The sequence below is a fragment of the Aedes aegypti genome, chromosome 2, assembly GCF_002204515.2.
Source record: "Aedes aegypti strain LVP_AGWG chromosome 2, AaegL5.0 Primary Assembly, whole genome shotgun sequence".
In the NCBI taxonomy this organism is placed as follows: Eukaryota; Metazoa; Arthropoda; class Insecta; order Diptera; family Culicidae; genus Aedes; species Aedes aegypti.
Genome location: NC_035108.1, coordinates 83745679 through 83769643, shown reverse-complemented (window position 1 = coordinate 83769643; position 23965 = coordinate 83745679). Strand labels below are relative to the sequence as shown.

The window sequence follows — 23965 nt, the reverse complement described above, 5'->3', positions numbered from 1 at the left end:
TCCGTGTATGCTTTCTACCGACAGATTTAAATATCTTTGAGTGGCACATCTGTACAGCGTAACACCCCGCATCTGTGGTTTTTCATTCATGCATTTTTCTCTCAACGGACGCGAACTTTGACAGCCGAACTGCGCGAAGATCATTAGCGAACGAACGAATGATTCACTTCGGGTGCTCGTTGATTGTTGAAGTTCAGGTGCATCGCGTTCCAAGGCAGAAATTCACCTCCCTAGTTTTAGTGCATTTTTCGCCCGAAAACCCTTTCAAAATTACTCGAATTAATGTGTAAAACATAACTGCCATGAATACGCACCTGGTAGTGATATTTTTGGTGGCTTTTGGCAAAGGTAAGTACCGAAAATTCTTCATTGAATGTTTGGGATTTTCTTCGCTTTGAAGACACGCCCTCCGTCTTCGTCGTCCCTCGTCATCATTCATTCATCTTTGTGGTGGTTAATGATGATTGACGGAATAAGACGCTGGGAAGAAGTTCTACCGCACTGAGAGAAACAACAAACAATGAAACACTTCTGAGGTCTCAGGGGGGACATTGGATAACACTGAAATCGCTTTCTATTGCAGCCACCGTCGAGGGCCAGAAGAGCTGTGACATCCCGAAGGTCCTCCAGGGAACCTGGTTCAGCTGGGAGGTAGGCGAACCGACGACGACCACCATCGACGAGTGGAGTTACGAGCGCCAGGGTCCGAAGCAGGGCCGCCAACGGACCGAGTGTGTGGCCAGTTCCCGCAACGGGTCCGATCACACCCTGATCTTCAAGGGCAGCGAGTGCTACACCTGTGTGAAGGCGTTTCCGCGTACGCTGAACGTGTTTGAGAAGTTTGAAAGTAAGTTGAGAGGGAGAGAGGTGAAACTAATTGAATAGATTAATTGAATTGCATTATTTTCTTACTTTTTAGCACCATGTGTGACGCTGGAGCGTAACGAGAAGCCTACGATTGACCGCATTTGTCGGGGGTTGAGACAGGATCAGCAGTTGATAACGTTGTTCAACAAGAATTTCGTTCCCATCAGTTGCCGTTCTTCGCTGGAAGGAGTTTGGCATTTTGCTTATCAGGTGAGTCAGTGGGTTGAATGCAGAGACGCCGCGAACACATTCAAAACCATGGGTAGGACAAAAGATAACAAGGCCGAAACGGACGGACGGAATATTAAATCCTTATCAAAGGTTTAGAATATATGTTATCGTGAAGACAAAATCTTCTTCAAAAACAAAATCTTCTTCAAAACGATGTTAAGACATGTACACTTAACATAAAGTGTAACAATACTAAGAATTTTGGCATGTCTCATGGATCATATTAAGTGCCTTTGGTAGATTTGGGATTGATGAATATAATGCCGTTATCAGACATGTTCCAACACGTCACAGTTTTGAGCTACATGTCGTTAAATTATATAAAACAACACTGGAAAATCATGTGAGTTTTCGAATTCTAGAATCCCTGTAGGAATTTCTGGATTTCAATAGACAATCGGGATTTGTTATAATACTCATGGAATCTATAAGATTTCGTTGGGATTCCTGCAAACTGCGGTGTGAATCTTTGCTTTGGGAAGTAAATAATCTTTGAGATTCCTTTGATTTCCAGTTCCGTGAGGAATTCTGTAATTCTAATATCTAAAAACTGGTTTCATTGTTTGCCAAGATTTTCCCGGAGTTTTGGTAAATTAATTTTGAGTTTTTTGGTGCATTTGACTCCTGGAAATATCCTTGAAATAATCCCAAGTAGTGAGGAGTATCTTATTCCCGGCGCTTTGGATTCGTTTTGGCTGGGCTCGTTGTTAAAGTTTCGTATCGTCGCGCATTCGAGCGAAGGTTCGATTTATCGCGACGGTATTTCAACCTTACGATTTCGAAAATTACACGTATTACTTAAGTCCCTCAGACTATTCAGCCTAGTATGCCTAGTAACTGAAAGTGGAGGTTAAAGTAGTCCGTGGAACTTTCTAGAGTACAATTTTGATCCGTCGAAATGACACGCCGAATTAACGGGTGATCTACAATCGAAGGGGAGCAAAATCTTACTCTTATTTTTGAATCACTTATACGACGAGAGTAAGTAATGCAATCTTCTCAATACTACAGACTGGCAGGCTAGGAAGTCTAGTACCTGACGGTGGTAGCTTGAAATAGATCGCAATGCTATGGTTGCAATTCAGAGTCAACGATTACCGTTCTGTATTTCGTTCTCAGACTGTCAAGCTAGTTAAACCTAGTACTTGACGGTGGAAAACTAGTACAGTTCAATAGCGTTTAATCTAACTAAATCTTGGAACGTCAAAATGACACACCACCATAGGTGGGTAGTCTACAATCGAAGGAACCAAAATTTAGTCGGGTTCTCTGATTAAGGAGACCGTGGAAGAATTCTAATCCTTTCGACTTTCAGACTGGCAGGCTAGTAAACCTAGTACCTGACGGTGGAAAGCTAAGGATAGAAAATTCTACATGTAACAATTAATTTTCTTCATAGAAGAAAACTGATTGCTGGTCTTACCTTGGATTTCTTTCTAAGGATTGAACCGTCTCCTTCGAGTGTCGAAAAGGTAACTGGTGTATTTCTGAAATTTTCCTTATTTATAGGGGTTTGCATACAATTATCACTATCCTAAAACACGGAATGAATGAATGTTTATTTTTGTTGTTATGCTTATCCAACCGGATGTGCATTTGGAACATTCTAGACTTGATCATGTTATAAATTTTTATTGCCTATGTTTCGAATGGGAGAGCAATGTCGAGATCGCACCTTCTTATCTATTTTCTTCTAATCTAAGGTAGCGCACACGATCGGAGCGAAACATTATTTTCCTAACGTCCCTAAAGCAATATTTATTCCTTTTTATGCGATATCCTCTCGTCCGTTGGAACGATCGATACACGGTGCATGGCACTTCTGTGTGAAATTTTGTCCTTTCTTTATGCTTATGCTGCACCGCTTGTGCGTGGACTATCGTTCTATGATGCATGGACCGTGTTTCGAATAGCTGATTAATTGATAATTAATTTATCCGAAATTAGGATTGATTATGCAAGTTCGTCGCGATTCTTAACACCACCCCTCGTAAAACTACTGTTTTACAACAATTTCGCGACGTGTTATAAAGTAAACGTATAAGTGTGAAATCGTAAATTGTAGATTAATTTTGTAGATTAATTTTGTAGATTAAAATTGTAATTAAGATTGCATTTTTCATTACGCTTAAGTGCGTTTTTTTTTTTATTCAATGATTGGATTATTATATTAAAAATATTGATATTGTTTTTTGCACTCACTTAATTTCTAACATTGGTGCTTACTTGTTATCTAGTCTAGGATAAATGCATACTCCAACTTGATGATGCGTGTTTCCCGCCGGTGGTTGAGCGAACGCTTTGGCGGTAGTTGCTGTTGTTGTTAACTGGATGTCTTCTTCTATATCGCCGGTTTCTTGTCGTTGTTTCATTACGTTTCGATGTGATAAAAAGTTTGTCAACGAATCCCAGAACGATGCAAGTAACTGCCAGCCAAGTCCGTATATATCATATAGTATTCTTCCATGTATTAGCGTATCTATTAAGAATTTAATAATTCTTCCGATCATGTAGATACCAATTGCCGTTGAAGTTACGTTTCCTAGCCAGGTCGACCAACTGATGAGTTTAGTCCAATATTTATGTAATACATTATCGATTATTTTCTCCGAAATAAGTGCTTCGAATGAAAATCCTTGTAGATCTGGATGTTTTCCGGTTATCATCTTATGTAGTACTGACGACGCAATTTTCTTGTCTCCTTGTTCATAGACCATACTTTTCATTTTCTCAAGGCTATCGGCGTCGTATACTCCACTTTGCATAAGACTTGGTAGTGAAGTATAGGACCAGCTTGTTATCACGTCGGTTGTCAATTTTCTTGGTGGATTCGATTCCCTCAATCTTTGATCCGTTGTATACCATCTGCCTCCGATAGTGAATTTTGCTGGCAAAAGTGGTGTACAATCGATTTCAGTTCCCCGTAGTTGTAGTATGCGTGTTACAGGTGCCATGAACATCGAGTTATTATTGTATTTTACCGGTATTTCTTGGTAACAATCTTCTTTACTTTCGTATGTTACAAAAACTGGTTTACATTCGAGTATGTAAAGTACTTCTGCTGCAACGATCGCTGTGAATCCAGAACGTTTAACAATATTGGAAACGAATTCGCTGGGGTTTACTCTTGCGAGTGTAAGCTTTGTCTCCATAAGCGATTTATCTATTTTACACATTTCAGTCATGACGTTTGTATAGACTTCATTTAATTTCTCTCCTAGGTAGTTTTCCACAAGAGTAATTTTTGAGTTGAAATATGTAAAAAGATCTAGATTTCTGCCATTGCTTGCCTTACGTCGGAACGGTGATTTGAATACGTTTGCTTCTAATATGGAAATTCTCGGATGATCTGTGATGTAGCCGTCAAAGCCACATATTTGAGTCCTGTCTTTCGCTCTTATGGAAAACATATGTGTATCAGAAAGCAAAGTGTAAACTGCTTTTGATTTTCTATCGTTATCGAAGGTTTTGTTGACGTTTCCTTCGTAGATAACTTCGAACTCGATTTCTTCACACTGTCTTTTGAGGTCGATCTCCCAAGTTATATATCCAAATTCAGCATCTAAGCACCATCCGGTACTATATGAGCATATGATTCCATTCCTTAATGTCACCTGATCATTTTCGATGTCGGCAGTAGCTACGTAATCATGCATACTAATTTCGTACTCGTAGAATACAAGAGCGCCTTCCCAAATATATTCTGGTGTTCGATAGACTCCACCATTGCAAGAAGTTCCCTTTAAGCTTCCTACTATTAGCGATTCACCTCTTGTTGTGCTGTTTCGGCGCAATTCTTGAATCTTGTAGTTATCTGTTAGTGTAATCGATCCACGAAGTTGAGCTAGTCGACATTCGTCCGGAGTGAATTCCTTTACTATGTATGCGTATCCGTATTCATAGTCTGAAGTATGTGAAAACGCACCACAATGTCTTATTGAGCGTTTTATTATTACTTTGCATTGATGTACATGGACGAGTATCTTAGGACTTCGTTGTAATACTTGAATTCGTGTCTCTTTTGTTGTTAAATTCCTTGCTGGTGGTTCACATGATGCCACGTCGACTAGTGAATAGCTTGTAATGTTGATATCATTGCTAGCACAGTCGTAGGCTATTAGTCCTTTTAGTTCGCTTCCAAGAACTTGTCCAATACATAATATTAGCATCATAACGGTTATCGTCCACGGTGTGATGTTTATTACTCTTGGTCCTTTGGAGGTTTTATTTAATTCTGTCAACGATTTCTTCATACTCTTGTCCACCGTGACCTTCATGTACTTAGTCGTAGCTGTTAGTCCGCAGTAGGCCCATGTGCATGGCGCTACTCTTTTCTGTCCTCTTTTTCTATGTTTAGTAGTTGTTGGTACGATGGTTTGGCTGGTTTTCGTTGAGGATGGTTTAATGTTTTCCTTGTTTTTTCCTTGTTTGATTACGTCTTCGGACTCATTGGTGTCCATCGTTATTGTTTCATCAGTTACTGCTGGCAATTGCTTACATGGATTTATTACTGCTCCTGTTGCTTCTGCTGTTGATGTCCCGAATTCCGCCATCGTTGTGTGTACTGCTGCTTCTACCGCCGTTTCGTTGAACGTTTGTTCCGCTACCACTGATTCGTTGATCGCCTGTTCCGCTACTGCTGATTCGTCGAACGCCTGCTCTGCTACTGCTGATTCGTCGAACGCTTGCTTCGTTGTTATCTTCTGCGCAGTTGTGCTGGATACTTCTTTGGCTGCCTTTGTTGCCTCGTCCGCTGCCGAATCGTGGTTGTAAACATCGAGTACTGCGACGCTGGTTGCGGCTCGATGATAAATTCCATTCGCAGTTTTTACCTTAACTGATCTCACTTGCTTATCTCGTGCTTCCGTGATTTCAATTACTCGTCCCTTTAACCACTGTCCTCTTTCGACGTCGTTGTCCGCTATAACTACGATATCGTTTACTCGTATCGGTTCAACTTTCTTGTTCCATTTGGGACGTTGTGCTATAAGCGGTAGATATTCGTTATGCCATCGTCTCCAGAAGTATTTACCGTAGTGTATAGCGAGCCTCCAATGTTTTCTTTCTAGGTCATTTGTCTTGAAGGAGAATGGTAATGCGAAACTTCCCGACCGACCGATTAATATATGAAATGGAGTTATTACTTCGTCGTCCTCGCTGTTTAACGGTATGTTGGTTAATGGTCGAGAATTCAAGAAGTATTCTGTTTGTATTAATGCTCCTCTGAGGACTTCTGCTGTCGGAGGTGATCGCTCTTTGCGTGATCCAATCATTTCTTTTAGGTTGTCCTTAATAATTCGAATTAGCCTTTCCCACGCTCCTCCAAAGTGTGGAGCTCTTGGTGGATTAAAGTGCCATGATAGTTCTAGTTTTATGGCTTGTCCATTAAGCATTCTTTTGTTAACTTCTTCTAGTAATTCTCGTAGCTCTCTTTCTGCACCAACGAAATTTGTCCCGTTATCGCTGTAAAGATGCGATACCTTTCCTCTACGATTCTGGAAGTTCATGAAACACAGCAAGAAGGAGTCGGTATCAAGTTTAGCAGCTAGCTCCATATGGACGGCTCTTGTTGACATGCATGTAAATATTACGCCCCATCGTTTCTCCCTTGATCTATTGACTGATATCTCGAAGGGGCCGAAATAATCTACTCCCGTATGTGTGAAAGGGTAGATAAACGAATCAGTTCGGCATGATGGTAGCGCAGCCATAATTGGAGCTCTTGGTTTTGCTTTTGCATTTAGGCAATGTTGACAACGTGCTTTGATGTATTGAAGTGTAGTATTTATACCATTTATAAAGTACTTTTGTTGTAAGGCTGCTAATACCGCTTTGTCTGCATGATGTTTGAACATTTCATGATACCACTTTACAATTAGATTTGTGATGTGATGCCCTTTGGGCAGTATAATTGGTATGCTAGCTGCTTTTGGTATATTCTCTGCATATTCCAGTCTGCTATAGGAGCGTATTATTCCATTTTCATCTAATGCAGGATTAAACTTGTTGAGTGGTCCAATTGTTGTTAATTGGTTATTTTTCGACAGATCCTTTAGCTCATCTGGATAGATATCTCGTTGTGCTTTTTTATACAATATATTTTCAGCCCTTGTTCTATCTTCCATTGTAAAAGCCCTCGAGAAAGTGTTTCGTTTCGTTCCAAATTGGATAATTTTTAATATCATGCAGATGCGAAATAGTAATTTCCACCAGCATGAAAACTTTCCTTCCTGAATACAATCATCTTTTTCTTCGTGTGCTCCAACGAATCTCTCTTCTTCGTTAGTTTCCGTGGTTTCGGTTTGAGGCCAATCCTTACTAGGTAGTTTCAGGAAACTCGGGCCTGAAGTCCATATGGACTTTTTATTCGCTGGTTTTGTTCCTTCGTCTGCGGGATTATCAGCACTAGGTACCCATCTCCATTGATCCATAGTGGTAGAATCAAGTATTTCGCCAATTCGATGGGCTACGAATGGTTTATATTTCCTGTGCTCTGAGTTTATCCAGGCTAGCACGGTTTTCGAATCCGACCAAAATATGGATTTGGTAACCTTGAAACGCGTCTCATGTTTGATCGTGTCTGTTAGTCGTACTCCTAGTAGTGCTGCTTGTAGTTCCAATCGTGGAATGGATAGAGCCTTTATGGGCGCGACTCTTGACTTTGCGGCAACCAATCTGATAGTTGGTGTTCCTCCAGTATTGCTTCTACAGTAAACAACTGCAGCGAATGCTTTTTCTGAAGCATCTACGAAAGTATGCAGTTCCACTTGGTTTCCTGTATTTTCAAGTAGCCATCTTGGAATTCTGACGTACTTTGATGCTTCTACTTGTTCTAGCCAGTTTTCCCATGCTGGCTGTTGTTTTTCTGATATTTCCTTGTCCCACTCTGATGTCTCCTTATGAAGGTCTTGTATAAGTATTTTCCCATGAATCGTGATGTTAGATATTAGACCCAGTGGGTCAAACACACTCATTACGAATGAAAGGACTTCTCTTTTCGTTGGGCGTCTAATTTTACAGTAAACCTCTCGAGGTAATCTCTCTGGTTTTACTTGAAATCCAATGCTATCTTTATTAGTGTTCCAATAGACACCAAGAATTTTTTCAGACACGTTTTCCTTATTTTCGAGATACTTCATTGATTCTGTATCTCTTCTTTCCGTTGGTATTGTTTCTAGAAGACGTTTATCATTTGAGCAGAATTTCGTGATAAAAAAGCCTCCTTCATCGTGCGCCTTAATAACCTGATCAACGGTTTGAATAGCGTCTTCTAACGAATTGAAGCTGTCCTCATAATCGTCGACATAATGTTGATTAATTATCGGTGTTAATGCTAATGGGTATTTATCTTTCAAACGCGTAGCATTATGATTTTTTACCGCTTGAGCGCATGACGGGGAGCACGTAGATCCAAAAGTCATCACTTGCATAACATACATATCTGGGAATCGATGTTGCTCGCAGTCCCGCCATAAAAATCTTTGAGCGTTTTGGTCTTCATTTCGGATTCGGACCTGATGGAACATTTCCTTGATGTCCCCGCAAATCGCGTATTTTCCTTCACGAAATCTAATAAGGATTCCGAATAACGATGTTGTGCTGTCCGGTCCAGATAATAACGCAGAGTTGAACGAATGCCCGTGTATTTTGGATGCTGCGTCAAAGACCAACCTCGGTTTGGGTGGTTCTTTATTTTTGTTGATAATTATGAAGTGAGGTAAAAAATACTCGTGCTTTACCTTGTTTATCATTTCAACTGGTTCTAATTTTCTAGCATATCCTTTAGCCACGTATTCTCTTATTGTATCCTTTGCCCATTTTTCGAGGCCTGGATCTTGTCGCAGTTTGTTTTCCAATCCTACGAGTCTTTTTAAAGCAACGTCGCTGCTAAACGGAAACTCGTGATTATCTTGCTTCCATAATAATCCGATCTCATATCTTCCGTCTTTGTATCGTAAGGTCCTTTGAATAATCTCATTGGCCCTTTTTTCGTCCTCGGACTTGGGGAGCTCCTTTACGTTCTTGACTCCAAATTCCTCAATGGAAAAATATCCATTTAACATGTTACGAAGTGTATCGTCTTCGTGGTTCATCATTGTATAGTTTTTCTCGTCGTTAGTTGTCAACCCTCCGTATATCAACCAACCTAATTTGGTTCGCATCGCTATCGGCTCATCTCGATTTCCCCAACGATGTTCGTGACCTATAAGCAGAAAACTGTGTTTTAGTCCAAGCATAATTGTTGGTCTGATTTTATCAAAACTTTGTAATGGCAATCCCTTCAAGTGAGGGTACTGCTCATATAAATCTTCGTAATTCCTAGACTGACAAGGTAACCCAAGATTTTTTATTGTTCTAACATCTTTTAAGAAGTAGCTCTTTTTTGTAGCCCCTCTTATATAAAATTGAACACTTTGACTTAAGTCATGATCAGTTGTAAAATTCTGAGTCCATGCTAATTGAAGAGGTGTAGTAACTCCCTTTAGATTCAATTGTTGAGCTACGTCCGCTTCCATTAGTGTTAATGATGAACCTGGATCTAAAAATGCATAGGTTTCAACGGATTTATCCTTGTTACGTAGAGTAACCGGTAATATTTGGTAGTAAATGGAAGGACGACTGTTTCCCTCCGCATGTTTGTTCACTGTTTGCACTGGTTGACTCCCTACTGGATTAGTGTGAAGCATTGGATGATGCTTCCTTTGGCATCCGTTAATATTGCATGACCTATTCCGTTGACAATTCAGTAGGTCGTGGTTGGATGATTGCAGGCATCCAAAACATAAACGTCCCCTTTGTGCCACTTTAATTCTATCTTCTGCATTCATTCTCTTGAAGGTATAACAGTCCCATATTTTATGAGGGTGTAATCGTTTACAACACAGGCAAACGTTTTTTGTCTTATTTTTCTTTGTATTTTGATCGTGGTGATTAACCGCACCTCTTTGTTGAGAGTTATGAGAATTGTCTAACATCATAACTCTTGCAGTTCTAGCAAATGGCTTCAACCAGTCTTCTAGATCATCTAATGTCTGAACCGCGAGTTGATTCTGCGCGTTTAGGTAATACTCAGTTCGTTTTACCTGAATATTGTAAGGAAGTCTTTTAACCAAATCTTCCACTAACCTGTGATCGGCTAAGTATTCCTCTTTCCTGATTAATTTAATGTTATTAACAAGGTTTTCTAGAGCATTTGCCATTTCGATTACCACTGTTCTAGAATCCCTTCTTATTTTGAGTAGGTCGGCTAATAGCTCCTTATATATTTGATCCGGTCTACCAAAGTGTTCCTCAAGGCGGAGCATTATGTCTGGAACATTATCCGGATCCATCATTAATTGCTGCACGCTCTTAGCAGCTACTCCATACAGTACTTGTTGAAGTCTGTTTAAATTTTCCAAATTGTTGAACGCTCCTTCCTGCGTTGTTTGTTGGAAAGCTCTTTGAAAATTCGGCCATTCCTTGGCTGATCCGCCGAATTTGGGTAAGCGCATTAATGCCTGGCGTTTTAAATAAATGGTCCATTCTTCTGTATCTCCGGACTCATTTTTTATTCCGATCCTGGATAGTACTTGTGTAATATCGGTCATAGCTTTTTGTTGGTTATTTATAACTTTCTCGAAGAATGCTTCTGATGGATTGCTTGCTATAGCTGATGCCACTTTATTTAGACGAAGCAATTCCTTATCTATGACACTACACTTGATACATAGAAACCTTTCATCTTGGGTAGGTTTACGTGTTAGCTTGGCGCATGATGGATGGAACCATCTGTCGCATTCACAACATGCGACCATGTATTCCTCTTCGTCTTCGCTATTTTGACATAAGCGACAGTTGCCGTTTTTGTTAATTACGAATGGGTTCGACATGTCGGTGTTATCCCTACTTGGGTTTATACGTTTTTCTAAGTCGAATGTATACCCCTTTGATGAGGTGACGTGATCCCTTGATCACTTGCTGCCTTCCTTGGCAGGTTGTACGTCTCTCCTGAGATCGTACTGGTCCTCCTTTGAGGAATTTGGTGATCCCTTGATCACTGTTGATGCCTTTAACGGCTTATTAGTACGTCTCTTCTGAGATCGTACGGTCCTCCCTTGAGGAATATCTGTGATCCGCTGTTTGGTCACTATTACTGCCTTGTTGGCAGTTTGATACGTCTCTTCTGAGATCGTAGTGGTCCTTCTTTGAGGAATTTTTTTTGTGATCCGTTGTTTGGTCACTATTACTGCCTTGTTGGCAGTTTGATACGTCTCTCCTGAGATCGTACCGGTCCTCCTTTGAGGAATTTGTGATCTCTTGATCACTTGTAATGCCTTTGACGGCAGATTCGCACGTCTCTCCTGAGATCGTGCTTGTCCTCCCTTGAGGAAATTTTTTATTATTATTATTGACCCTCCGATTTGTATGTACCGAGTTTATCAGATAGCCAAAAATGAATTCACGAGTCACGTCGTTATAAAGATTACACAGAACAAGAATTCAGCAATAATTTTGTTAGACACTTGATATTTTATCAAAAACTTGTCATCAATAAAGTGTGTTAAAGGAAGTAAAGAAAATTGTTTGACTCACCTTGTTGTTGAAGAATTTGAATTACCTCTTCAACAATGCTGTCCATGAATCTCCGGCCCGCTGGTTCAGCTGTTCTAACTGATGGTTCACTTTCTTCACCTTATTGTCCTTTTTGCAGTAATTTACTTCTAAACCTTTGTAGAATTGTTCTTCGTGTATAATCGACGTATATTGTATTTTTTTTAAGAACTGGTATGACACTTTCGCTTATGGCATCTTCGGTCACTTTTTATCACAGTTTATGCGTTTCACTTGTTGAACCTAAACTTTTGATTCACTTTGATTCACTTTGCTGTTTTCGGCAACAGCAACGCCTTTGTGATACGTATTTAAGATATCACACGTGTTCGCGAAAAAACCGTATGACATCCTCTCTGGAGCCACCATGTTAAAGTTTCGTATCGTCGCGCATTCGAGCGAAGGTTCGATTTATCGCGACGGTATTTCAACCTTACGATTTCGAAAATTACACGTATTACTTAAGTCCCTCAGACTATTCAGCCTAGTATGCCTAGTAACTGAAAGTGGAGGTTAAAGTAGTCCGTGGAACTTTCTAGAGTACAATTTTGATCCGTCGAAATGACACGCCGAATTAACGGGTGATCTACAATCGAAGGGGAGCAAAATCTTACTCTTATTTTTGAATCACTTATACGACGAGAGTAAGTAATGCAATCTTCTCAATACTACAGACTGGCAGGCTAGGAAGTCTAGTACCTGACGGTGGTAGCTTGAAATAGATCGCAATGCTATGGTTGCAATTCAGAGTCAACGATTACCGTTCTGTATTTCGTTCTCAGACTGTCAAGCTAGTTAAACCTAGTACTTGACGGTGGAAAACTAGTACAGTTCAATAGCGTTTAATCTAACTAAATCTTGGAACGTCAAAATGACACACCACCATAGGTGGGTAGTCTACAATCGAAGGAACCAAAATTTAGTCGGGTTCTCTGATTAAGGAGACCGTGGAAGAATTCTAATCCTTTCGACTTTCAGACTGGCAGGCTAGTAAACCTAGTACCTGACGGTGGAAAGCTAAGGATAGAAAATTCTACATGTAACAATTAATTTTCTTCATAGAAGAAAACTGATTGCTGGTCTTACCTTGGATTTCTTTCTAAGGATTGAACCGTCTCCTTCGAGTGTCGAAAAGGTAACTGGTGTATTTCTGAAATTTTCCTTATTTATAGGGGTTTGCATACAATTATCACTATCCTAAAACACGGAATGAATGAATGTTTATTTTTGTTGTTATGCTTATCCAACCGGATGTGCATTTGGAACATTCTAGACTTGATCATGTTATAAATTTTTATTGCCTATGTTTCGAATGGGAGAGCAATGTCGAGATCGCACCTTCTTATCTATTTTCTTCTAATCTAAGGTAGCGCACACGATCGGAGCGAAACATTATTTTCCTAACGTCCCTAAAGCAATATTTATTCCTTTTTATGCGATATCCTCTCGTCCGTTGGAACGATCGATACACGGTGCATGGCACTTCTGTGTGAAATTTTGTCCTTTCTTTATGCTTATGCTGCACCGCTTGTGCGTGGACTATCGTTCTATGATGCATGGACCGTGTTTCGAATAGCTGATTAATTGATAATTAATTTATCCGAAATTAGGATTGATTATGCAAGTTCGTCGCGATTCTTAACACTCGTTCTCAAAGTTATTAGGCTCACATTTTGCAATAATTTATCTCGCATTGTGCTTCCTGGCGAGTTTCATACAGCTTTACTGAGAAAATCTCCCAATGTCACAGGAAACCATAGAAAAGCCCAAGTGTTTCTTTACGCTACTAGCACTCCATGTTTTGTTTTGGATTTTTTTTTTAATTTTTTTATGGAAGTTTTTTATTGGGCTAAGGAATGATACTTTGTAGACTCCTGTGCCAATTCTTAATGGACTCATCCAAGTGATCACAGTAGAATTCATGTTTTATCTATTGCACATCTTTCATTTTAGCTGTGCCTGCCCGGTATATCTGTAAAATTCTTCTGAGATCTTTGACAGGTTTGATTTGGAGAAAATCCATTTTTGGGGTCCACGAGATTTTTGTGCATCCTTAAAGGGGGGTCGCAGCTTCAATAATATTGAAAACCACTGTTTTAATGTACCGGATGTGGCTTTCCAGACTTAATGCCCTGAAGCATTAGCTATAGTTTTGATGGATACTAAACCGTTTCAAGACTCGAAAACTAGTGATCAAACATAATAGTTCACTAAAATGCGCTCCAATAAGCTTGACACAGATGTTTAGATACAAATTGGCCACTAAATCGTAAATTTGAGGCGTCCCGGGAATCCAAAAATGACCATTTTTGTGTTTTTTCATAAGGGCTTATCTGCATTTTCTTTTTTGACGTAGAAGTACGTCTTTCTTCTCTATACTGGAGTGAAATTGAAATTTCAAAACCAAGAGCGTTACGCTGCTAACGCCAGCGAAATATACACCATCTGCCTCTCCTTACCATTCATATTCTTGTACTTGATGAATTCAATGAAATGGTTTGGTTTGGCGATGGAGCAAAGAGTTATTTAGGATGATTTTACTTGACAAAGAGTTGTTGATAAATATTCCAATCAAAAAGAGTTGTTTTGAAAAAGTTCACTTTTAGCAGAATTTTCCTCGGAAAATTTATGCTTTACCAAAGAGTTGTTAATGAAATTCCTGCAGCAAAGGGTTGAGTTTCTCCCCACGAATATTTCCAGCCAGGACCAGTCATGGCCCCCGCTTCCAAAATTCTCGAGTACGGAAATTGGAAAATGTATATTATGCGACAGATTTTCAATACTGTTCAATAAACTGTTTCTTGGCCAATTGTAATGAGCAACAATTGATCTGAATTGATTTTTCTACATGTTGTCTATTGCGTTAATCTGAGAAATAGGCTATATGAAATTGATGTCTTGGCAAGGGATGTACAAGATGAGCATTATGCTGTTATTGCATCCCGACGGCACTGCAGCAGCGTTCTCGGACCATCCTCAAATTGTCGTATTGTCGATTATTCGTGATAAATCAGATATTGTATGATGCTACGAGATGAATTAAGAGATTATAGCAAGTATGTGGTAAGCACATTAAGAAATATTACTAGCTATACTGTGTTTATCACGAGAAGTTCTTACTAGCTCGAAAGTGTAAATGAAATGAACCGAATCCTGTTGTTGTTACAGAGGGATTTTAATCCAAAGGTCATTCGTCCCTTAAATGAACCGAATCTGTCGAAGATAGTATGTTTACACAATTTGAATTGCAGACGATGCTCCTCCCTTTCGTATTCTTCGCCTTCTTCTGATTGACCAATCTAGAATAAGATACATGAAGTTGATGTCTTGGTTAGGGATTTACATATCTTGGAAAATTCACATGTGCGTTCGTATGGACAGTAAAAATATCAACATTATTTTAACAGCTTACAATAAATTAAAATCACGCATGTTTTGGTTTCGTGCAAATTTTAAATATTTCTGATCAATGTTCAATGTGTTCTGATATATACTATGACATTTGCAATAGAATAACCTGTAGAAAAATTTCAGATCAATAGTTGCTCATTACAATTGGTCAGGAAACAGTTTATTGAAGAGTATTTAAAATCTGTCGCAATTTTGATACATTTTTCAATTTCCATACTCGAGAATTTAGGAAGTGTTCCCCCATTATATGATAAATCAACGATGCTGTTAGAAATACCATACAATGCTGAGTAGTATGATGTTATTACGGTCCGACGGTGTTGCAGCGGTAAATTCTCAAATTCATGTAATTATGTGGGGTAAATTATGTGAACCAAATTATAGTATACCGCGATATTTAGATCATTTTAGATAAATCAGTAAATATCATCCAATAAACCCTTTTATGAACGTATGTTGGCCCTGAAAAGGGCCGATTGAGCTTGGATGCTGTGACCACGAGTTTACCACGAGTCGAAATTTAGAAGCGCGGATCGGTCAACCTAGAAATCTTGAGCGATTTCATAAACCAGATGCTGGATTGGCAGCTTGAAGATTAACAGCTCAGCAGATTTCTAGCAGCGAGGTACTTCTCGCTGAGCAAGTTTGGAGGAGCTCTTACCAGCTCGAAAGCGGAAATGGAATGAAACTGAATCCGACGAAGGAAGCATGTTTTATAACCTCAGAATAGCAGATGATGCTCCTCCCTTTTGTGCTCTTCGCTTTCTGATCGACCAATCTGGGAAATGGGTATGTGCCAATAATGTGTTGGGCTTGGAATTACTTGAAAATTGCGGAGAATGCTAATGCGTGAGAAATTGGTCGAACATGAATTGCTGGAAGGGTTGAAATTAACTAAATATTCAATACGAGCTATTGATAATCAATAGTTTTCTTTATTATGACGGTAAATTTCTGATCCATGGGTGCCAAAATTATTACAATTGTTCAATGAGAATGTCTTTTCAAAAGCATTCTAAATATGTCGCAATTTTGTTGCATGTGATAATTTTCCTAATCAAAGTGTTCCCTTAAAATATGGAACATCAAAGACGCTGTTGGAAATGCCACTCTATATTACAATTGTTGTGGAATGTTGAGCACTCACCCCGACGGCACTGCAGCAGCGTCCACGATTACAGTCTCAAAATGTTTAGTCATAAATTATACATGACATATGAAATTTTGTATGAAGCTGTGAAATTGATTTAGGAATATTAGAAGTCATATATAAAGCCGGAAATATTTCTCTTTTAACTCTTTTCCACTAATTTGATGGCCCTGAAAAGGGCCGATGGCTTTGTTAGCTTTGATGCTCTTACAGATAAATAACACTGCGGGATGTTATCAGTTGATTGCCATGGTCAAACGGGGAATCCTCAACTCAAATGTATAAATTTGAGCAAGTTATTTGCTTATACGACGAACCGAAAGTTTCGTGGCGTGGATGGCGCACAACAGTAACAGGTAGTGGATCACCGGGCTTAAGTCGAAATCTGATGATGGCGGCGATGACGATGGCTGGATGAACGCAAACAAGCGGTGAACCACAAAGCGAGAATGACTTGCCCGATCGTGTTCACAGTTCGACCGCAAATTTAGCTGTGGACTGCTTCCCCTTCTCCTTCTTCTTGGCGGCGGCAGCGGTGATGACTTTGGCTTCGGACGGCATCTTCTCTCGCTCGCTCGACAGTTTGATTTGAGCGAAGCAAGACAAACGGGGAGGTCCTTCGCTATCGATGTCTGTGCCTGAGAAGCATGCCCGGTCAGAGCCAGACGATCTATTGCCTGCTGAGATGCGATCCAAGCGGAGAATGGAAAGCAAATGACGTCAAATTTTCTCTAGCACCCCTATTTATAAATTTGCTTGAAATCAACGTTCTCTTTGAAAACAGTAATTAAACTATTTGGACAGGTATGTGGGATTCAGTAAGTAAACGACATGACCCTTTGATGTTTTGTCTTTCAATTGAGGTGCCATTCAAGGAATTTCGTTAAACCAGCAAACAGTTATAAGAGTTCAAAATATTTCATGCCAACGTAAGGCTCTTGGTTTTGAAATTCCAATTTCACTCCTGTATAGAGAATTTTTATTTTACTTTCAAACTGTGCGGCATAATCAAATGCAAACCCCGAGTACTTTTTTGTCCCAAGTTGTCCCAGGCTTAAATTCAGTTCCAAGGGCACTTTGGGATGTAAACTAAAGGATCGTAAAGAATTTAGCTGCACAAATTTGCACTTTTTTAATTTAAGGGTTTTTGAATTTTTCCAATATTTTTAACCATTTTCTATTGAAAACAGCTAAAAACAAGTTTAGAAAATAACTGAATTTCGCTAAATCATTCAAATCATCATTTCTATGTAAGTTCTAATATTTATAATGGTTTGCACAACGTTAATCGCATAAATGGCTTATATGCATTATAAGTAACAAAGTTTAATATTTCGCTATAGGTCCTATTCAAAAGTTAGTCTCGAAAACTTGTTTTTGAAAATAAAACGTCAAATTTGTATCATTAAACTCATAAATACGACATGAGATGGAAAAAATATTTTTGGCCGCCAGTCTGTATGGAAACCGCCCATAGTGCGCCTTCAGTTCCCGATGGTTAGTGCCTGTGCTTTTACTGTTCATAAGTCGCAAGGTGGAACTTTCCCCGAGGTCGTGTACGACTATGACAAAAGCCAGGATCAGCAATTGGTATATGTTGGTTGGTCGTGGGTTACTTCATTGCAAGGACTATTTTTGACAAACTCTACTTTTTTCAAGTTCCATCACGCCAAAGGCAGCAATTCTCCCAAGAGGGTTGGCTTAAGGAATGAGCTGCAGCGCTTAGGCAATCATCGATTAGTGACGCTTTGAGACGAACTGCGTGAAATACTGGATCATAGCGGCCCAGCCTGCATATTGATGAGTATCAATGTACAGAGCCTGAATGCTCATGCAATGGATATTGCTACAGACCAAAGCACTGGACCGATACTATCGAGTCTAACGATCGAAGCACCCGAGCTAACATCGAATCTACTGGAGGAGTTTGGCGAACTACAGCTGGAGCCAGAAACCGATCACCCAACCAAACAACATAAGGAAGCAACAACCAAACAAACAAATTCAATCATCTGGCATTATTCCTGGAACACCAAAGACTGGTTCTCGGAACCACAGAACGACAAATGGTTCTTTTCAGGACTACCAAAATGAGTCCAAAAAGAGTTAACTTTTGAAAACTTCATCCGATCAATAACAACACAAAACTAGTACACTTACAAATTCATACACATGACAAATCAAATTATTAATCATCGTAGTTCTACGTCAACCCCGCGGTAATGTAATAGACATTACCCACCCCAAATTTTTTTTTTTTTTTTTTTTTGAAACTACATACTTAGCTTTTAGTCGGCGTCCATAGGACGCGTCTACATTGGTTTTAAGCAGTATTTCAATCATATTCGATCTTCTATCACCATATTCAATTGAAAGTATTGATTAATGGCCAAATTTTCTTTTTTCCCTAATCTTGATCAAGTTACAAAGAATTGGCCTTATTAGGTAGAAGCGTTAGTAAAATGTGAAATGACAAAATTTTGATTTCGCAAATATACTTAATTCTTTTTAAAATTTACATCACAAATCAAAATACTTTGGTAATATATAAGACACGAACGATGACTTTTTCAAAACATCTTCCTATAATTTTGAAAATACAGTCATCTCTCCCTTACTCGATATTGAAGGGACCATCGAGTTAGGGAGGTATCGAGTTACAGAACAGAAAAGCAGTGCAACTGCGTTCCAAGGGACCATCGAGTTAGCCATGAAAACCAACTTTTACTATGGTTCTCTAACTCGATATCGAGATACGGAATATCGAGTAAGGGAGAGTTAACTGTATTGAAAATCAGATATAATAATCTATATAATTTAGCTATAATAATTATTTACGTAAATATTCACTTTTCTGTTTAAAATATTTGTAAGCAATATCTTGGAATTTTTGAATTACAATACAAATTTCCAAATTTCGTACTCAACTAGACATACAGCCTGCAATAGATCATATTGAATGTTTCCTTCTTCAACGTAACACAGTGTAATAGAACTGAAATAAAACTGATTACGTTTTGATTTTCAAGTCACTTTTTCGAGAACCGGAAGCCACTATTTAGTCACTTTTTTGTCAAATCTGGTCACTAAAATAACTTTTTTCGGCTCCACTTTTTGCTATCAGACCTGTGATTTATTACGAGTTGAAAAGGTTGCAACAATGTTGCTTCCTTTGTTTACATGTTTTTTTTTGTGAGATTGTATCCCAATCCGCTAGTTGTGATCAACGATAGATCGTTGCACGCCTGACATAATCTCGAAACTCCATATAAAAAAATCAACAATTCCAGCAGTGAATGTCAATGAGCAGTCAATTAAGCACTGTCATCACGAAAATGGGACAGAGAAGGAGAATTTTTCGTGACGTCACCATGCACTCTTCTATTGTGAGCGACCTTGCTTTTTTTTGCTTGTTTACGTCTGTTTCAATGACAATTTGATTCAAAAAAAACTTTTGAGCACACATAAAGTTTGTTTAATGTTTACGTGAATTTCTCTGAATTTGAAATCATTATACAATCGACTCTCCACAATTCGATATTCTATAACTCGATAGGGTATAACTCGATGATTTTTTCGGTCCCTTCAAATTCCCATACATCGTGCTCTCCATAAGTCGATATTTCTAGGTATAACTCGATATCTCCACTAGTCGATGTCACGTAAGGGGTAAATTACTCTCCATAACTCGATATCTATTTTGAAATCCTTCTTATTTTTGAAAACTTGGTCTAATTCTGGTTTGGAGGTGAATATATACAGTATTGGACGGAACATTTGCAACTTTTTCGATTTTCCATACAAAATGGTCAACTTCGGAGGCTTAGATCTCAGGTAATTGAAGACCGATTTGAATGAAATTTTCACAGCACATCAGACATAACATGAATTCATTTTATATTTTTGAGCGATTTCAATCACGAGTTCAAAAGCAATAACGGCTTAACTAAAGGGGAGTTTTTGACAAAATTTTATAATTTACGTAACTCAAAAAGTTAAAGGGAATTGCTTCATGGTATCTTCAGCAAAGTTGTAGATTTAGACAAGATGAAAAAGTTTGCTGGAGACAGTTTTTGTGTAGGGCTGTCTTATTTTCAGGTAAATCGTTTATTATTATTAGTCAAAAACTTAACTTTAGTCAAACCGTTATTACTTTTGAACCTGCGATTAGAAAAATCGGTCAAAAATATATGTTAAAATTCAAGTTATCCAATAATAACTGAGATCTAAGCCTCCAAAAATGACCATTTTGTATCGAAAATCGAAAAAGTTGCAAATGTTTTGTCCAATACTGTATGTACAAATTGCTATAAAAGTTGAAAAACATGAAAATAAAAAAAATATGTCAGTTAAAATAACGCAATTTTTCAAGCATTTAAAAAAAAAGTTTTAATGTAACGGCTTGTAAAAGACTATCAATAAAATAATATTGTTTACTTAAAAAAGTGATCATATATTGGAAATTCGAAAATTTATTTTTTCAATTTTGTGATTTTTTGTGTCGGTATATTCTATAACTCGATTATTCTATAATTCGATGGACTCTTGAATATCGAGTTATGGAGAGTCGACTGTATGTATTATTCACCTGTCGATACAAAAAAAATTGGATAACGTATTTGATGTTGAAAAATCTCTATTCATTATTGTTTTATACATTTGAGAGGGTTTTGCAGGTACAATCTATGTAAAAATCGAGAAAACACAGATATTCATTCAACTAAATCATTCAAAATCAATGAATGACTTATTTGAATGATTTGAACTATTGACTTTTGACTATTTGAAAATTTAGTGGAATTCTTGGAAAAGGTTTTTTTTTCATTCAGATACTGCTGTATACAGGCGTTTCATATCATTCTATGAGCATTCCTGTTTTTCGCAGAAATTAAAAAAAATATCCCTAATGATTTTCATTGTTTAATGTCGTAAACACACCTAAAATATAAAAGTGAACATAAACAATGTGAATGATAAAGAAATTACATTAAATTAATGAACTGCGTGGTAAAGATGGATAAATTATAGGTGAAATTAGGAAAAAAATCCACGTGCTCGGCTGGGTTTCGAACCCAGGACTCTTGTAAACAGTAAAATAAAGGAAATAAAGCTAATGTATTCTAAAGCATTTCGTGAACCTGGAAATAGTTTGTGACACCAGGGAAAAACCTCGAAATATCAGGGAAATTTATTTGTGTACATAAATGTGTAGAAAACCTGCTCTAGGAAAGCTTTAACATTCTCTTTTCCATGGTATCTCCAGAGCTCCATTGTTTTTCGATAAACGTGAGACAAACCGAACTACCTAGATGAATACTATTCAATAGTTACTAGAATATGATTATATGCTCATCAGATTGATACAAAATTCAACTAACTGTTTCAATAGTAAAATTATTGATAAACAATCAATTTACTATTGAAAAACAACCACAAATTTTTAAACTGATTTCGAAACATTTAGACCATTTGCAACATTGTTCGAGCACTTTTTATAAAAACGCTGTTTCGTAAAGAAATAGTCGATCAAGGTCGTAAGAAAGAGAGGATTAACGGCTTAAGGTCATTTGGCATTACCAGAACTATATCTATTCTTTCAAAAGATGCCTGTTCTCGATAAAAAAAATGTGATGTTAAATAACCCTTTGATTATCCTGTCCACGTAATGTTGTGCTTAGGAAATGTCCTACATGTCTTGTTCTCTCCTGGTTGAATGTCGCAAGTTGAAATCATTAACATCTCAATTTGATATCCACAGAACCGTTTCCGATTCACCGGAGAGTGCGACAGCCCGGATGCCAAAATCCAATCCTGTCAAACGCCCGGTACGCAGTTCTTGATTCAGAACCAGAAATTCAACATCACCTACCGCCAGTGCCAGGGTATGGATGGCACCTTCAACGGCGTGGTCGAGTTCAGCTGTCTGGGCGATTGGTTCATCGGGAAGAATCACTACTTTGCCGTGGTCAATACGAAAGAATCTCGAGAGGACGAAAAGTACCGTTGCTTCCTGAAGAATCGTGACGATGATCTGTACATTGGAGCTTCGATTACGGCCGAATGCAACACGTTGAAAACGGTCGAAAAGTCCCCGGAACGCTATCGAGTCACGCCTGTAAAGTCGGAAGTTGTGGAACCGGGATGCAGATTCCCACAGAACTTCACCGGAGAGTGGATCAACACGGCCAACATCGACGCTGAAGTCGTCATCAACGAAACGCACATAATCGAAACGTACTATCCGGATCGTGCACGTTACCGGAGAACGATCTACGTCTGCCGGGAGCAACGTGACACCAGGATCATGATGGCCCGCCTCACGGTCGATGGTTGCCAAAAGGATTACATTTGCTTCGATTTTGTGCCTCGGCATCATAACGTTATTCGCTACCGCAAAGGAACCGCCGTCATCAAGAACGATTTCAGTACCGTTTGCTCGTGGGTTCAATTCCCCAACAAGGAAGAATGGCGCTACGATCTGTACCTGGCGGCCAAACCTGTACCGGTACGATGTCCAGTCGCTGGTAAATTTAACTTCACCCAGAAAGGTGAATCGCCCTTCAAGACGCGTATTCTCGGTGGTGTCACGCTGAGTCCCCGTCCGGATATTCGCTGCAAGCAGAACATATCGGACTTTTCGGTCTGCGACACGGATCAGAAGGAAATGGCCATCGATGCCGATTACTGTCTCTCGGTGGATTATCTCGGTCGCCCGGTCGATATCTACAGCGACCCGGATTACCGCATGAAGTGCATCGGGTACTGGCAGGAGAATCTGAAGTCCTATCTCATCACCTACGACGATCTGGATCCGCTGTCCAAGTATCGATGCTGGGTTTATCAACGGGCCGATTTGAACCGAGTGCTGATGTCGCAAGCCGTTGGGGCGTTTTGCGATGTAAGGCAGGACGTAACGTCCTGGAATTATACCGAGGGGGCGGTGGTTGCAGTGGACATGACCGAGTACGAGCGAGAACGTGATCAATGCCCGATGCATTTTGACGACGGGGAGAATCCATGGCAGGAGACGGAAAACTACATCAAGGTGTTTCCTTGGTTGATCTACAGAAGTACCACCAGTGCGATCGACGGAACGGTAAATGCGTTTCTAGTGTCGATGGCCGCTTTACTGCTAAAGTTACTCTTCTAAACCCTGGCATTTTTAGGGAGGACAAAATCTCGGATAGTATTTTAGTGCGATTTATTTCCGTGTTCAGGTAAGTGAAGACATCTCGTATTTTAGATAGTAGATTGTAGGGTAACGTGTCCGTCCACAATGATCATAGCGAATGTGATCAACCATTCCGTGCCTTTAATAAGTTTCGAACTCATTCGGGTTGTTCACGAATTGATGTAGGTAGATAATATAAATCGTGAGCATTTGAAAGACATTTTTAGTCATAAAGTATTCGAACATAGTGTTCATCATTCTGTTGTAATATATCTCCACTATAGATGTTGAAATGAATCGATGAATAAATTTTACATTTTTGTAAGGAACCATATACATTGTGTAAGAGCCTTTAATTGTTGAGAAAATCCTAACATTTGGGGGATCGGTAACTAATATCTTGGGCATAACTAGCAGAACTGGTAGGTTTCTTTTTAGAGCTTTGGTCACTATTTTAAAGCAAATTTCTAAATACAGTAATCTCTCCCTTACTCGATATTGAAGGGACCATCGATTTAGGGAGGTATCGATTTACAGAACAC

At 39.0% G+C, this 23965-nt stretch overlaps 1 protein-coding gene across 2 annotated transcripts; it reads left to right on the top strand.

Moving 5' to 3' along the window:
• The first annotated feature begins 143 nt into the window (after positions 1 to 143).
• On the top strand, positions 144 to 23757 carry LOC5568318. Of its 2 annotated transcripts, XM_021841381.1 has the most exons (5): positions 144 to 348; positions 584 to 847; positions 920 to 1077; positions 22011 to 23348; positions 23419 to 23757. In XM_021841381.1, the coding sequence occupies exons 1-5, from the start codon at positions 303 to 305 to the stop codon at positions 23437 to 23439; spliced, it is 1827 nt and encodes a 608-aa protein (XP_021697073.1). In that variant the 5' UTR covers positions 144 to 302; the 3' UTR covers positions 23440 to 23757. The 2 variants fall into 2 exon arrangements, with proteins under 2 accessions (XP_021697073.1, XP_021697072.1); XM_021841380.1 differs by having other exon boundaries at positions 146 to 348; positions 22011 to 23757.
• The last annotated feature ends 208 nt before the right edge of the window (positions 23758 to 23965 follow it).